General features: G+C 42.9%; 2 protein-coding genes across 2 annotated transcripts; one reads left to right on the forward strand and one right to left on the reverse strand.

The window, feature by feature from the left end:
• Nucleotides 1-9,854: 9,854 nt before the first annotated feature.
• Nucleotides 9,855-12,982, reverse strand: J4E87_000001 (uncharacterized protein; the record flags this gene model as incomplete). The annotated part of the gene is made up of 2 exons (XM_049371661.1): nucleotides 9,855-12,809; nucleotides 12,974-12,982. 2 exons carry the CDS (start codon nucleotides 12,980-12,982, stop codon nucleotides 9,855-9,857), a joined length of 2,964 nt encoding a protein of 987 aa, XP_049237795.1.
• Nucleotides 12,983-13,359: 377 nt separating this feature from the next.
• Nucleotides 13,360-16,922, forward strand: J4E87_000002 (uncharacterized protein; the record flags this gene model as incomplete). Its single annotated transcript, XM_049371662.1, has 4 exons — nucleotides 13,360-13,635; nucleotides 14,212-14,898; nucleotides 14,943-15,855; nucleotides 16,213-16,922. 4 exons carry the CDS (start codon nucleotides 13,360-13,362, stop codon nucleotides 16,920-16,922), a joined length of 2,586 nt encoding a protein of 861 aa, XP_049237796.1.
• Between the last annotated feature and the right edge of the window lie 51 nt (nucleotides 16,923-16,973).

The following is a 16,973-nucleotide window of genomic DNA, read 5'->3' on the forward strand; positions in this document are numbered from 1 at the left end:
TTCTAAGAATAAGTAGTCTAGTTTTAGCTCTATAAGCGCCTCTAAAATAACTTCTTTAAGTTCTAGTTATATAAGCGTATTAAAGGCTAAGCTATTAAGCTCTAATACTTCTAACTTCTTTAAGCACCTAGCTACTTTCTTTAAGATAGATAATTATAAGCGCTTAAATAAGCTCTATAGTATTTCTAGAAGCTCTTCTAAGTATAGTTCTTTTAGTAAGAAGTAGAGCTCTAGTTCTATAAGTGCTTTTACTTCTACTTATAACTTATTTACTACTTTAACTTATACTTCTAAGAAGTCTAATCTATTTACTAAGTATAGTAATATAGTTACTTAAGAGTAGGCTAATAATATTTTATATTATAATAAGCGCGCTACCTAGAAGTACGCTAATAAGTAGTATACTTATAACTTTAAAGCTAAGAATAAAGTAAAGTAAAAGTATTATAAGTAGATTACTTATAAGTATTATATTACTAGTTAAGCTATAAAAAATAAGTAGCGTCTATGTTATAAGCGTAATAAGTAGATTAAGTATAACTTAGAGCGTAGTAATAAGAATTTTAAGACTAAGATAGTTACTAAAACTAAGTATATTAAATCTAAAAATAAGCGCTTTATTAATAAGTAGTATACTAAGTAAGAACGTTTTAAAATTCTACTTCTAAAGGCTATTAAGCTCTATTAAGAAATAGTTCTAAAGAAAGTAATCTACTAAGCGTAGTAGTCTACTAATTTTATTAGCGTAATAGAAAAGTATAATAATAAGTAGACTAGTAAGACTACTTAGAAAGAGTATACTAACTATAATTCTAACGTTGCTACACTTTCTTAGAAGCTTTCTAGTAATTTCTATAAGTAGCCTTCTAAGATTACTATTATAGTTTCTAGTTCTTTAGCTACTAGTAATACTTATTCTAATATTTTATTTCTAGGTTCTTTAGGTCTTAAGAGCTCTACTTCTAAGAACTCTACTACTATTTCTTCTAATACTTCTAAGCTTTCTACTAAAGCCTTAGATAAGCTCTCTATTTTTTAAGAAAGTAGCACTATTTATAATACTTTATCTTTCTCTAGCCTTACTTTTAAGAAAAAGTAGTATTTTTTTATTATTATAAGTAGTATAGAGAGCTCTCTCTTTAATCTAGAGCTCTTTATCTAGTCTAATAGTTTAGATATTACTAATTCTTCTAATAAGTATAATAATAAGAAGTATAATAGTAAGAAGTATACGCTTAATAATAATTCTACTAATAAGAATAATAGAGCTTTAGTAACTAAGTCTATATGTAAGCGTTTCTCTAAGAATACCTTATACACTAGTATAGTAGGCTAGTTAAGTTTAATATCTATTAGCTTATTAGGCTTTATATTAGTAGATAGATAATATTTAATATTAGAAAGCTAGTTAAGTTTAATATTAATACGCTAATTAGTTTTAACGTTATTAGGCTAGTTAAGATTAATATTAGTAGACTACTTAAGTATATACGCAGAGAACTAAAGAGAGTAATTAGAAGATATTATAGTTAGCTTTAATAATAGTATAATAATTACTAATATTATAAGTAGATAAATAGAAAAAGATCTAATATAAAAATAGAATTCTAGAAATCTATATCTCTATATAGTAAGATCTAGTAGTAAGATATTTTATTATAAAAAAAGAAATATACCTTTAACTTCTATAAGAGTATAGTTTTAGTTATATTAAAGCTATTTCTCTTAGTATATATAGTGTAAGACCTACTTAGATAAATAAGCTCTAAGACCTTTTACAAAACTCTAAATATCTAAAAATATTTTATAGAATAAAGTACTCTAAGAATAACTATAGTACTATAGTAATATACTATATACTTTAGTAAATAATATTAAAGCTATTATAATTATACTATATACTAAAGTATAATCTTAATAACTTAGCTTTACTAAGACTAGACTATAGTATAAGTAAAAGGCGTACTTTTTTATTTTTTATAGAATAAAGTAGTAAGCTAAGATACACTAGTAGTAAAGTTATATATTAGAGTATATATTATAAGACTTACCTAGGTAGCTCTAAGATCTTTTTTAAGACTCTAGGCGTTTACTACTAGCTATAATATCTTTCTAAGACTTATAAATATCTAATATAACTAAAACTTAAGCTCTAATAAGCTATATATATCTATATATAATTAGAATCTAATAGTAAGATTATAGAGGCTATATACGCTCTATAGGTTCTTATAAAGTTTACTATTAATTACTCTTATATATATTAACTTTAGATTAAATACTTTTTTTACTAGCTAGTAACGTAAATAACTATCTTAATAGATAGTAATTATAAGCTTACCTTAGAAGCTTACTACTTTCTTTTCTTCTCTTTCTCTTCTCTATTATTATAATACTATTAACTATAAAGGTAAAGTAGGTACTTAAAGCGTTTCTTAGTAACTATAGCGTAAGTATTTATAATACCTAGATACCTCTATATTAGTAAGCTAACTATACTAGATAATTATAGCTTTTTATAAAATTCTATCTAGAGATCTTAATAAAACTTATAGAGGCGCTCTTAAGTAACTAGCTTACTATTATTTTTCTAAGCTTAGTAAAAAACTACTATATAAGAAAAGAAAGATAAAAAATAATTATAGTAATAAGTTAAGTAGAGGTTATAAGACTACTAAGAAGAGTAGAAAGAGCTTTTTTACTATAATACTAAACCTTCTACTACTATATCTCTATTTAGTAGTTAAAGCGTATCTATAATATTATAAAGTAGATATATATACTTTTTTATATACTAAGAAGCTTACTAATACAGCTAGTTATTATAGCGTAGATAGTAGTAGAAAGATATTTATTCTTTAATATAGCTATATAAGGTTTTTAGATAGCTAAATTAGAATAAGTTATATCTAGTAGCTATTTATAATACTTATATAGTATAATATTATTAAGCTTATATAACTTAATTATACTAGAACCTAAATTAGTAGGCTTATATAGAAATATCTTTATAAACTAATTATATCTATATATAGTATAAGTAAGAATATAAAAACTATTTTAATAGAAAATATAGTAAGTAAGCTAAAACTATAGTATAAACTTAGTAATAAAATTAATATTTTTATTACTTAGTTTAGTATAAAGTATCTCTTCTTTCTAAATAATAGCTTAATATAAAACTTATAAGTACACTATCTTTTAGTAAACTTATATACTTATATAACTAGCTTAAATAATAACTATAATACTTCTAGCGTTTACTATAATAAAGCTATATAGTATCTTTATAAATAGTTATATCTAAAAACACTACTTAACTAAAGTTTTATAGTATAGTAACTAGGCTACTATATTTAGAAGTTTTTACTTTACTTATTTAAGAACTTTACTAAAAAAAAAGAAGTAGAATAAGTTAATATAATAGTAAAGGTAAAAATATTTATTAGTAAACTAATAATTCTATAGTAGAAGCTAGTCTAAAAAGAGTAAAGTCTATTACTAGTATATAAAAAAATGTATTTTAAAAAAGTTAAAATCTTACGTTTAGAGGTGTAGGCGTTAGGTAGACTAAGGCTTAGATTCTTAGTACTACTATCTTTAGCGTAGTAGTTAAAGCTTTTAAAATTTAGAGTAGTAAAGTAACTATTCTATAAATACTAACGTCTACTTATAGTAAGAAGAATTATAATATAATTATATATTTTTAATAGCTTATAACTAACTAAGCTATAAATTATAAAGTAATAAAATACTAAAATCTTAGCTTATAAAATTATACTTCTACTATATATACACTCTCTATTTCTATCTCTATCTTTATTTCTATTCTTATTCTTATTCTTATTTTATAGCTTATAGTAAAATTAAAGATCTAAAGACTTATTAAAGATATAAATAGTAGCTTAAATCTAATACTAAAAGCTACACTAGTATATTAAATAAGCTTTTAACTATATTCTTACTATACCTTTTTTATAAGTTCTTCTAGCGTTAGTAAGTCTATCTAAAGCTAATTTTATTACTAGTTATATTACTTTACTACCTTACTAAAGCTTAATTAAGCCTTTTATTATTACTATATTAATTATTTTTCTCTTAAATGTATTACTCTATAAGTTCTTTTAAGATTATTATTCTAGAAGCTATTATAGAGGCTATTATAAACTACTACGTTTATACTATACTAGAGGCTATTATAAGCGCTCTAAAGAGTAGAGCTATACACTAGGTTTATTAATATTTCTATTACCTCTATTTCTATTACTTTTATCTCTATTATCTCTACTATATATATAGTTAGTGTAAAACTTTTTATTATTCTCTTTTCTATTCTTACTTTTAAAGAGCTTATTAGTAAGATATATAAGCTTTTTAGTAGTTATAGTTTCTTACCTAAAAGAAAGATAAAATAAAAAGACTATCTTATTAACTATTTTACTAAGAGAATACTTTTAATTAATTATACTATTACTATCTATAACTAGGTATATAAAGTAAAAAGTAAGATAATACTACTTCTTTTTTTAGCTTTATAGAAAGCTATACTCTAGTAAAGAAATATCTTAGCTAAGATACTTTGTAAAAGTAATAAAAGCTAGTATAGTAAAAATATAGTATTTATAAGTTACTTTATATAGTAAAATACTATTTATTAGATAGTAGCTATAATAAACTACTATAACTTCTATTAAGATCTAAGCTATAAGCTATAGAATAGTTATTATATTATAGTTATTAGAGAATAGATACTATAAGGCCTAGTATAGTATTTCTATTACTACTATATTATCTTACTAAGTAATTAGTATAGTATATAGTTCTTAACTACTATATAAAGAGAGTATATAAATATATATAGTTATAGTCTATATAAGCATTAGTGCTAATAGTAATATACACTAAATATCTTAAAATCTTAAAATCTTTTAGCTATTCTAAGATAGTAGCTAGACTTTTTTTAATATCTTTTTACTAAACAGAGTCTATAAAATTAGGTATAAGGCACTAAGTAAAAATATAAGTAAATAAAAAGAATATAAAAAAAAATATATAAATAATTTTTTTTTTTGTGTACTTTAGTAAAATAACTACTTATATATCTTTCTTAATTTATTTAGAAAAATAACATGCACTTCGTACATGCGTTTTTGGTGCCAGCTAGTCGTACGTCCAACCTCGCGCGGCATCCAGCGAATGTTGGTGGGAGTCGCCTAACCCAGACTATGGGGTCGCTTGTGACAAATGACTCCAAGTGGCTTCGCACTCAGATGCGATCTGAACCGAGATTCTGGGTAAGCTGCTAAGCTTGAAGAAGGAAATGGGGAGAACTGGGGGACAATATCAACAGTCTTGGTGGGGTATTCCATTCTGACTCGTCACGATATTGGCCTGAGATGCTCCGTTCCGATACCAAATATACGATCCATCAACGAGTAAACCCTTCACAATCTAGTCAAGGCAGCTTTGTACCAACCAATACTTCCCTAGCCCAAGTCTTCGCTACCCGCGTATCTATTCCAGTCGTTCATATCCATGTTCTCAGTCATCGGCGTAAGTGATGATGAAGCAGCGATAGTTGACGGATATATCACGACTTGTGATCTAATCTGCCCTTGCTCTCCATAGAACCCTCCTAAAACGGTCGGTGAAAAGCCAGGTGTGGCCTCAGCAATGCTTGACATTTGTAATGGTACTGCACAGTGAGGAGTGAAGGGGGTGCGCGGGTTCGTCTCTACAACCCGGGAGAATCTCTCTGATATGTTGAAAGGTGTGTGCTCGGCTGAGGTGATGGGCGTGTTTAGTGATCTTCGCTCCATGGTAGGCCGGTCGATATCATCTGGTGAGGAGAAAGCCGGTCTGAGAATCGGCGGATGAGTGTCGACTGGAGGCACGGCGGGACATGAGTTATGCCTTTGTGGCCATGCGGAAGATTGGGCTCTGCGCTCTTGAGTTCTTCCGGATACATCGTGCCAATCATGATGCCAAACCATGTCGTGCTGCGACTCTCCTGATGTTGCGGCCTTCTGGAATTCGGTATATAAGTGAAGCGGGCGGCTGCTCTCATCTCCTCGGGACGTTTGCCACCCACGATGATCTACCGTATTCTTCAGCTGATGCTCATGCAGCACTGAAAAGTCTGCAGGCGAGGTTGGAGCAGTGTAACCATGTGGCTGCATGTGATCGTCCTCAGACAGAGTCGCGTATCGTGTGGACGCTGATCGCAACGTGGTCGATCTACGCAAGCCCTGCATGCCGTCTGTGTATCGAGCGTTGGCGACATAATCTTTGGGTGATGTTGCTTCTTTCTTGTATGTACCTCCGCGATGTAGACCTGCATGACGATGTTCTTCGGTCTGGGTGGCGATATCGGGATCGTCCCAAGCCATCGGGGAAAAGACTTCGTTCGCGGCAGTTTGCTGGCTCATGTCCTCGAGTAGAAACATTCCAGTGTGACCCATCAATGTGTCAGTCACAGCCGAAGCTCGTGTTGCTTCGTTGTGCCGCGCCCCTTGCATAGCCGTATGCCTCTGTCCACGCGATTGGATGTCGGACGGCAGTGTTACTAGCCTGTGCAACTCCTGCAAGCAAAGACTGAGCTTCTCTACAGCCAAGCCTGCAAGCTCGTGGACCCTGTTCTCGTACAGATCCTTGAAGACAACGAAGGCTTGTTCTGCTTTGAATGCACCGGTGGTAACGGTTCGGCATTCTAATGCATCCAACAGAAGGATCATGCATCCATTGAAGGCCTGTTGTGCGATCGCCCAATCGATCAGCGCAGCTGGGTCTCTGTAGTGGAAGAACATGAAAGCAGAGATAAGAGCTTCTGATGAAGCAAGTACCAGCATCCTTCCGCGAGGTGCAGTCTGTATTGAGTATGTCCTGTGTGAAAAGTCCAAGGAGGACGCGCGGTCGGCAGCTTGGAATGGCAATACATCATCCTTGCCAGTTGAGGCTGTCGCAGAAGTGGCATGTTTCTCGATTTTCTGTTGATTCAGAAGAAGGATGTAAGTATGAGCGTTGGAAAAGTATACTGCAGCATGTGAGCGAATGCATACATCAGATGACGTCTTCTTTGGACCCTAGAACGAGAAACAGCAGAAAAGCCGCCCATGGTTTTGCGATTCTGAATTGCGTCCAATACTTCCAACTCAGGGTGCAGGTTTCCGATGGCAAGATCGTACCTGTTGAGCACGAGGACCAAAATACAGGCAAAAAAGTGTTGAAACGTACCAGTGGCTATGGCGCTTAAATCTGGCAGAGGCGTTTCGGGAAGCATCCACGTGTCACGAAACTGAAGCGTTTCAGGTATCGTATCTAGTAATCTTCGGAGTATATCGGTGAACTCATTGATCCTGGCGTTCGTCAAGGGGTTACTACTCATTATCTGTCTGGCCAGTATCGTGAAGTGGTGAACGAACTCGCCGAATCGTAATAAAACCGGGTCGGTCGTCAACTCAGTCGGCCAGGGATTGTCACCAATGCCGCTTATTCCTAAAGGTCTTCCAAGGGTCATAGACATGTGTTCATCCAGGTGCAGCATGTGCCACCAGACCTTCTGTCGTATTACCCAGTCTTTCCCATTTGTAGGAGCAGGATTCAAGTACTTCGGGTGTCGATGAAGACCAACTGAGTGAGCAAGCCGGATCGTAGTGCCGAACAACGCAAACGAGTCCAACATCCTTCCGTTGTTGGTAAGATAACTCCCAATCATGAGGAGCGTCTGGATTGCGGAGAGAGATGGCTTGTGTGTAAAAGAAGCCAGTCGTAAAGCTTGCATCGCTGCTGCAACTAGGTCAAGAGCGTTAGCTCGAACTCCACTAGCCTCGCATACACCTACTGTAGACGTTGCCCTTCTGAGTCTCGACTTCGATGGCGTTAGCGTCCCATCGCCCTCCACTTTTGTCCCAGACTGAGTGTTGTGCGCCAAGCGCGATGAATCCAAACAACAATGCCAAAGTAGCTGGATAGAGTTGGGAGTTCTTTCGTGGGTCGGAAAGGAAAGCCTCGATCTCCTTTTTCGTCGTCTCCACAGGGACTGGGCAGACAAGCCGCTGGAAAACCCCAAAGTACTCCATAAGCTCATCCTTTCCAGGGAGGCAGCTAATTAGCTGTGGGATACATTCATCGGGTGCAGCAACGAAGAGAGTCGGGAAGGGATACGTCGGTAGACTGCGAAACATGTCTGAGGCTCGAGGTATTGTATACGACAATGGCAAAACGCGAGCATCCGCCGAAGAGAACTTGTGATATTAGAGTGGTGTTTAAGATGTGTGTGAATATACATACATCACTGAGGACAGTAGCGAGTCCAGGCGAGCCAAAGTAGATGCTATCCTGCCACTCGGAAGTCTGGAAACGCTTCTGCTTCACAGCTCGCCGTCTCGACGGAACAGTACCTTCAGTAAGAGGTGATTCCAAAGAATCCACATGATCCAGATCATCATCTGCTGAAATCTTGTAGGCGCGCAGCCTTTCTTTAAGACGTAAATTCTCGGCGCGCAGTTTACGAAGCTCGTAACTCTGTTGTATTGGGGCGTAATTGCCATCTTCCGCGATGAAGTGGCAGTCGCGTGGAGAGCCACGAGCACAACATGCCGAGCATGGTTTAGTGCGATCACACTATGCTACGTCAGCTCAGTGTGCAGTCAAAGTGCACCGCGAGGACATTGTCCGCATCTCTTATATCGCAATCTGTAATGCGAATCGATGAATGTGACTGACCTTGACCTTTCGCTCTCTGCATTTTGTACATGAGAGCAGTTGGCGCGGCTGTTGAGCCTGTTGCTTCTTCCGGTTGGTCTCGGCCAAGATTGAGGCCTCGTCTTGCGCGATATGCATGTGTGCGCCAGTACTTTCAGCCATGGTAGAAAATGATCGCTCTGCTAGCTTATGTTGCGTAGTGGTGATTACTGGGCGAGAACGATACAAAGACAGTTGGCTATTGATTGGGTATAGTAAGTGATCCCATAGATGAATACTGGATATTTGGTGGGCCGTTGGACCTCGGATAATAGAGGCTTCGGGGTACCATTATGTAGGGACGAAATGGCAGACATCACCTAAGGTCAACTGCCGTGATAAGTAAACGAGAACCTGGAGCCTCATTCTTGAATTGAACGTCCGCGAGTCATTGGAAGAAAGACGAACGCTAATGATAGATACGCTGGGCTTTCACCGAATTTTGGGTTACCGAATAGGTGGTGTTGCATTGCGTTGACGCTAATCCTCATCAACGTTGAGGCGCTGTTGTACAAAAGATATCGCCAAGCGGGTTGAAGGGACCGTCGGGGCATTACAGGATGCTTGACACGGCACACAGATCTGACGCACCTTTTGACGGCCCGAGCCTCTGGGTCTCCTCAAGCGCACGCGCATGCACGACGAACCGGGTTGCTTGCCGTGTTGCTTGCTCATCTCCATAACCGAGCGGAGAACACGATCTTGACACCACGGATCTACACGAATGCTGGCTGTTCGTAGCAAATGCATTAGTGGCTTGGAATGGCTTGCAGGTGCGCGTGCTGTGACGCCTCCGCCGCTCTAGCCTCCATCGGCAAATTCCCATTGCTTCGGACGTTATTGCTGCGCACTATCTTGACCATTTCGCAGCCCAGCATAGTCTTGAATGTGAGGCTGGCAATTTGGAATCGGGTGCGTGATTGAGGGCGATCTGCAATGACGGAGGGCCCGTCCCGTGCTGTAGTACAAAAACGCCTCCTCGCGCCACCGCGGGACGCCAAGCCATTCGCCTGTCAGACAGACAGTCTGCTCGGAAGGAAGTATGATGCTTATCGATAGAACCCAAGTCTCTGCACGATGAACTTACACCATAATTTTGACTCGATGCTCACTCAAAGCGCATCGGTGACTCGATCAATGAGGCGAATCGGCTTGACATAGATCAACCTCGTGAAAAGGTCGACCCTATCTAGCGCTACTTCCCACTCGTCACCTTCTTTATAGTCACCGCTCAGGACAGCTTGGAGACCGTATTCAGGTATATCGCCAAGGGCGTAACGGCCTGGGCGAACGCGACGAGCCCAGAACTTGAAGGAATCGGGAAGGGCAGCCTCTTTGTATTTGAGGGCACGGTGAATCGCCTGAGCGACCCAAAATCGCGTTGAGTGACGCTTAGCTAGGGTAATGATCCGTTCCCGAGGTGATAGAGTGACAATAGATTCCTGCATTTGTCGTTGCGAAAATGGAAGAGCTTTGTACATGGAAGCTTGGGTCCCATCGAACTTCCTACCGGACTGTGCCTCCCATCGCACAGCGGCTTCGATTTGCCAATGTGCAATCATATCAGAAAATCGACGAAGAGGGCTGGTGACCTTGATATAACCAGGTACTCCTATGATTTTATGTGGCAAGGGCGAAGAATGTGCAACAGCCATGCCAAGTGCTTTGAACCACCGCGCAGTGAGATCGAGTCGTACTTTTCCATGCTCTTCGTAGTGAGCTTGGACGAGCTTTTGTAGCTCTTTTGGATCCAGATCCCCGCTAGGTGGTTCGATAGTGCCTCTGTACATGACGGGGATATGCCTCTCCGTGCACCAAGCCGCCGCAGTTTGACCCGCAAGCATCATCATTTCTTCAACGATGTTCTTGGGCCCGATGGTGAGCTGCATAAAGCCTTCTGGTATCGAGTTCGTCACCTCGATGATCGGGTCTCCTTGTATATATCGTGCCCTATCCAGAGAAGGAGCGTTCCAACTTAGACCTCCCTGAGTGGTGCTTTCAAAAACGCGGGCGTTGACGTTCGAGTTACCAAATCGAACGCCACCAGCAGCCTTGCGAGCAGCCCATAGCGCTTGAGCTGCAGTATAGAGATCACGCAGCTCTTCGAGTTGACTTGGAGAAACACTAGGCGGCGGCCGCTCCGATCCACGCGGCACCTCTCCGCCGACAACAATCCTTCGGGTGTTCGTGGTACTCTGATCACCCATGAGAGTAGCCAACTCGGATGGTGTGATACTGACGATATTTTGAATGAAGCCGTGCTGTATCTTTGTTTCTAGCTTACTGCCGGCTCCGTCGATGCGAGTACTAAAGGTTATAACAGGGCGGCCACGATCAAGACTGAAGTGGCCTTGACTAGCCCAAGTCGGAAGCATCGGGAAAGATCGCTCCGGTGTATAGACAGACTCAGTCATGTGCGCGGCGAGTCCAGACAGGGTGTGGGTCTTATCGAAGAATGCTGTTGGGTTTGCGACGTGTACGTGGATCCAGAACTCAGAGCTTGCGTCTTTGACCCGTTCAATCGATATGCCATCATCGATCTCCTGGGCGCCGACATCGTCAATGCAATACACGGTGGTCGGACCCCAGTCGCGACGTAGTTTCGCCATTGAATCCCGGAAGTCAGGATTCCTTCTTGTCAACTCCGCTTTAGTATTGAGTAACTCCAGATTACGAGACAGACGGACAGTGGGCAGCATCAGCTGCTCGTCATAGATCGCTCGATTGTCGTGTGGTGAAATGACGCCAATTTCTTGTAAAAACAACAATCCAGTAGCACGTTTGATGTTGCTTAGGGTATCGTCGGGAGATCCGGTATCGCCAAAGACGTCCGAACCATAGAAACCTGATGCTGAGATCAAGCTCGCACAAGCAGCATGGAGACCAGCCATACCCGTAAACTGACCGGTCAGTACCCATGCTTGTAGGAAATTAATGATCTGCTTGTCAGCACCTGTGAACGGCTCCCCCCAAGTGATGTGCAGATTAGAGGGCCCGTTCTGTGTCGCTGGAGTCTTACTGGGTCCAAGGCCTCCGTAGGTTGGCTCACGTAACTTTCGACTCGCTGAAATAAGCCTGCCGGCCTTTGCCAGGAAGTCTATGATATGAGTGGCACCATCAGTACGGCTTCGCTTGGCTTCCGAAGGGCTATTGACGGAAAGAGCAAGGTATTCTCTGTATTCTCGGATCCACTCGTGAACTGTTTCTACGACCTCGACATCGGTTTTGGGTCGTATAGCGAACATGTTCGTAAGGCGATGGTTACGACCATCGGAACGAAAGCGAAATTCGTTGTGGTTCAAGGCCTTTCGTACTGCTAGTAGCGCTGCTGGCGGTGGTACCCAGTCGGGGGAACCCCGCGCGAGCAGAAACTTCGCAATTTGTGTCAGTGTCATCATACGTGTCCTCGTTTTGTCTGCCAGGATATCATAGGCTGTGTCCAAGACTGGAGCATTCTTTCGGTAGATCTTCTCGGCTTCTTCAGTCATATTCTCAAGACTCGCTATCACAGGAGCAGCAAAGTCTCGCGGGACATGAACCTCACCCTTGGGATTAGCCGCGCCGGGATCCGTGGGTAGGAATGGAATGAGCGGCTGGAGAAGTGCTGGGTCGATGCAACCTTGGATGGCAAAGGAAACCCGACTTATGGTCGAATGCGTCCATCTGCCGTTGACGGAGAAGAACTGACTGTCATTGTTCAGCTGCTGCACGAACACAGCAAGCACAGGTTCACGACCCGGTTGTGAAAGTTCCACCACGTCGCCAGGCTTCAAGAAGAGCCCAATCGTAATCACTTCTTCGCCCTCGTCTTCCTCAGCAGCATCCCACTCGTTCTCTCTGGCGTCTTCGTCGGCCTTGAACGCGGACGACAGCTTCGACAGGCCATTTTGTATGTCTTCACGTTCGGGATGATTCTCAAACGCCGATAGTACTTCCTCGGTCGGCCCACCAAACTGCTGTTGCCACTGCTCGAGGTATTCGCGGATTGCAACGCCCTCAGGTCGAGGAAGCAGAGACGGTTCCGGAGGTGGTGTGGCAGTGACGATATGTGCGGATAGTTGCGAGCGCTGATATATGTCAGTTCGTGAATGGCGTACTGAGCGAATCACTTACACTGCCAGCGACATGAAGCGCCCGCCTTGGTGTTTGCGAAACTTTCAAAGTAGAAAGCCCGCGTGAAAGTTGTATTTGCCGAGATGCATTTCGCTGGCTTAGCAAGCGCCATTGACACCGCAGGCATACATGGCCCGCTGCCTGCTGAAAACGAGGATACATGTTGAGGCGAATGGTCGATGATGTCGTCAACACAAAAAGTGCGGCGGAGGCAAGGCGCGCTCGGGTGGTGGTCTGTGCAGACACGCTAATGGCCGCGCGAACTCACATGTTTCTCCGCACACGTCCGTCCATCTTTCCTACACCTCATTCGCCCAAGGTATGTACATCGTCTCCTTCCACTCGACCCCCTTTCATGATGTATTCAAAATTATAGCATGTATTATCCGACCGTCGCTTCGGCGTCAGACTGCGGAGCAAAAATTTTCCTGATTGAATTTTCAATGTTCCCACTTAGGACTTGACGATGTCGCGACACAATTCTGACATGTCTCAACAGGCATCATGGCACCCGCCAAAACGCCTGCGGGCCAATTCTCGATCCTGTACTTCGCAGCAGCCTCCACCTTCACGGGCAAGACGAGCGAACATCTTCCTGCACCCGTCCGAGCTCGCGATGTCTTTGGCATGCTGGAGGAGCGGTACCCGGGTATTCGTGACAAGGTGCTGAGCAGCTGCGCGATGACGATCAATATGGAGTACGTTGACGTTGGCGAAGATGATGCCGAGGACGCGAACAAGCAGATCGTCGAAGGTGATGAGGTTGCTATTATCCCACCTGTCAGTTCAGGATGAGCTCAACGGGATGGTTTTATGTTATTGATGATGTTATGAACTCTATCTCTTTAATGAACTCATTACAACATTTACGAACTTTGTATTGTATGCGATCACACGTGGTATGACAGATTGCTTATGCTAGAGCCTCGACACAAGTACTGCTGTAATTCCCAATGACGCATCGTACCATGCCATTGAAGAGCAGAACTAACTCCATGCTTTCTGTAGTATCGTAACAACTACTTGCTCAGAAGTCTACATTACATTCGACTGTTGCAAACCCTTGTCTTTACGATAATGTAGACCGCAGCGCACCTACTTATCTCTGCTGTGTGAGGTGATAGACAAAAACAAAAGTGAATAGCTACGGGCCAAGTTTGGCTTGGCGTACGCACTGACGCCTGAACGCCGAGGTTTCTGTCAACTTTACCCACAGGCGGAAGTTCGGTCACTATACTACCGACGCCGACAGTCATTGAACTTAAGCCTCGAGGTTGACGATTCATGATGTCCGATCCGTTGCTCGATCCTAGACTTTTTGCGAGCGCGTCTTCGGCGCCATCTTCACGGCCTCAGTACGCGTCTGCACCGCAGCAGCAGCAGAACACCGGCCACCCATACTACCTGCCATCTCCGACCGCTCAACACCATGCCCAGCTGTCGCAGCCTGCCCCACTAGGAAACATACTCGATCCCGCCCTTGAGCAGACATCGCCGACCGCACCAGGAACAGAGCACGATGACGACGACCACGACGACCACGACGACGCGCATGAACACGACACACCTGGTTCTGGCAAATCTCCTGCCGACCTCAAGCGCCCACGAGCATGCGATTCATGTCGAGGACTGAAGGTCCGCTGCGACCAAGAGCGACCTGATGTATCATGCAGACGTTGCGCAAAAGCAGGCCGACCTTGCATCACAACACCGCCGACACGGAAGCGCCAGAAGAAGGCCGACAGTAGAGTCGCCGAGCTCGAACGCAAGATCGATGCATTGACAGCCACACTACACGCGCAGAAGTCGGGAGTGCCGGGAGTACCGGAAATGAGGCACCATGGAGGTATACCACAACCCGGCGCCGGCGCCAACGCGATACCCATGCCGGTTGAGGGTCAATATCGTATGGGAACAGTCGAACACGACTGGGCGCAGCCGCCAACGGCCAGATACCCAGACATACCAGCCGGCTATGGTCCGGCACAGAGCTTGCAGAGAGGGCCCGAGCCAAAGCGTAGGAAGATGGACAATGCGCACGCTGTGAGTTGCCTCAATTGTATGTGAAGCCAAAACTAACATTTCAGACGATCCCCGAGGATATGGATGCTATTCATCGCGATCTAGCAGAGCACCCGGAAATGCGACGGACGAGCAAGAACAAGATCCACGCCGACCATTCACACATCAGTGCTTTGATCGACAACCTCATGACACCGGATATCGCGGAGCGGGTTTTCCTTCGTTACGTGAACGAGATTTGTCCACATTTCCCTGCCGTACCCTTCCCTCCTGGTACGACAGCGCGTGAAGTCCGAGAGAAGAAACCGCTTCTTTTCCTCGCTGTCCTGGCTGGATCTTCGCATGGGAGTGCAGAACAACTGGTCTCGCAAGAGGCGCAACGCGAGTTGACCAAGCTCCTTAAAGATCAGCTTGCCGACATCATTTGGCGCAACGGAGAAAAGTCGCTCGAAATTGTTCAGGCATTACACATATCTGTGCTTTGGTATCGGCCGCCTCTTCATTTTGAACAGCACAACTTCTACATGATGGTCAATTGCGCTGCCGTAATGGCTCTTGACCTAGGTCTCGGAAGGAAGGCAACTCCAAATGTCATGAGACTTTCGGTTGGTCCGTTCAAGAGGTACCATCCCAACTCTAGCAGTGTCGAAGCCCGTCGGACTTTCCTTGTGTGTTACTATCTCTGCATGAGTATCACAATGGTTCTGCGACGACCAATTCTGCTCCGCTGGACTAACTACATGGCGGAGAGTGTTCGCATACTGGAGACCTCGCCAGAGGCATTGCCTTCAGACAGACTGCTTTGCCAGCAGGTCAAGATGGCGCACATTGGAGAAAAGATCTCAGTGGAGTTCTGCATGGATGACCCTTCAGTCGAGGTTACCATTTCCGATCCAAAAGTCATATACGCCCTGAAGATTTTTGAGAACGAGCTCAGCTCACTCAGGGAGGAGAATTCCTCTCTGGGTGAAATTGATCGTAGGTTGTAGCGGTCACGATTCATTGCATCTACTGACAGTCGTAGCAACCCTTCGCTTGGCAGAACACGTTACAAACCTATACCTGCATGAGATTGCACTGCACCAAAATCAGGGCTCGGCCGATCTACAACCCCCTTTTGTTTCGGATACGTTGTCGCCCTCTCTACCATCTGGAGTCAAAAAAGATGTACCTGCTGGCCCAGCACACATAGGTGCCCTGGGTGATTGTCTCACTGCTACGCACGGTATCCTAGACACGATCCTAAGTATTGAACTTGACATCCTGCTGACTCTGCCTGTCATTTTCTGTAATATGCCCTGATCTCAACGTAATATATGCGCTAACACAATCCAGGTGTACGAGCCATTTACGCTATTGTTTGCCTCATGAAGATGTGGGTATCAGTCACTAGCTCCGGCGAAGTGGGTAGTATCATCTGCCAGGAAGATCTCAAGATCGAGGCCTATACCGAACAACTAGTCTCCATGTTCAATGCCATTGTCTCCCGCGATGCTCAATCGCCCCATGGAAAGTTCTACTTCGTTGCAAAGCGCCTTCAAGAACGGTTCGCTCACATCAAAGAGGGTGCTGCTGGCGAGCAACAAACGGATCCCGAATACGACTCCACCCGAAACAACAGTCAAACTTCCCGACCCTCCACGCGCCAATCACCTGCAAACCAAACCCCGCTTCACCTTCTCTCGGAAGTCGCAATGGGTAGCAGCAACAATGTCGCTTCTCAGCAACAGCAGCAGCAGCAGACGCAAGCGCAGGCACAGGCGCAATCTCGTTCTCAACAACAAGCTCAGGCCGCTTTACAGGCCCACGCGCAGCATTCTCAGCAAGCCATGCCAAACTGGTATCCTAACATGAACGCACAGCCTACTCCAGATATGATGGGTCTTGGTGCACAACAACCATTCGACATCAACTTCGATTTCACCCAATTCGATCTAGGCACAGGCTCGGACGCAGATCTGTCAGCACTGTTCATCCCGGACTCAATGGCAATGTGGGGTTACCCTGCCGATCCCAACATGCAGGGTGGTTACAATGGATACTGAGGTGCGTTGCAGTCTACATACGCGCAAAAAAATATACAGTTGCAACTTTGG

This window comes from Alternaria ethzedia, assembly GCF_023757985.1.
Source record: "Alternaria ethzedia strain BMP 0044 chromosome Unknown scaffold_1, whole genome shotgun sequence".
Taxonomy (NCBI): domain Eukaryota; kingdom Fungi; phylum Ascomycota; class Dothideomycetes; order Pleosporales; family Pleosporaceae; genus Alternaria; species Alternaria ethzedia.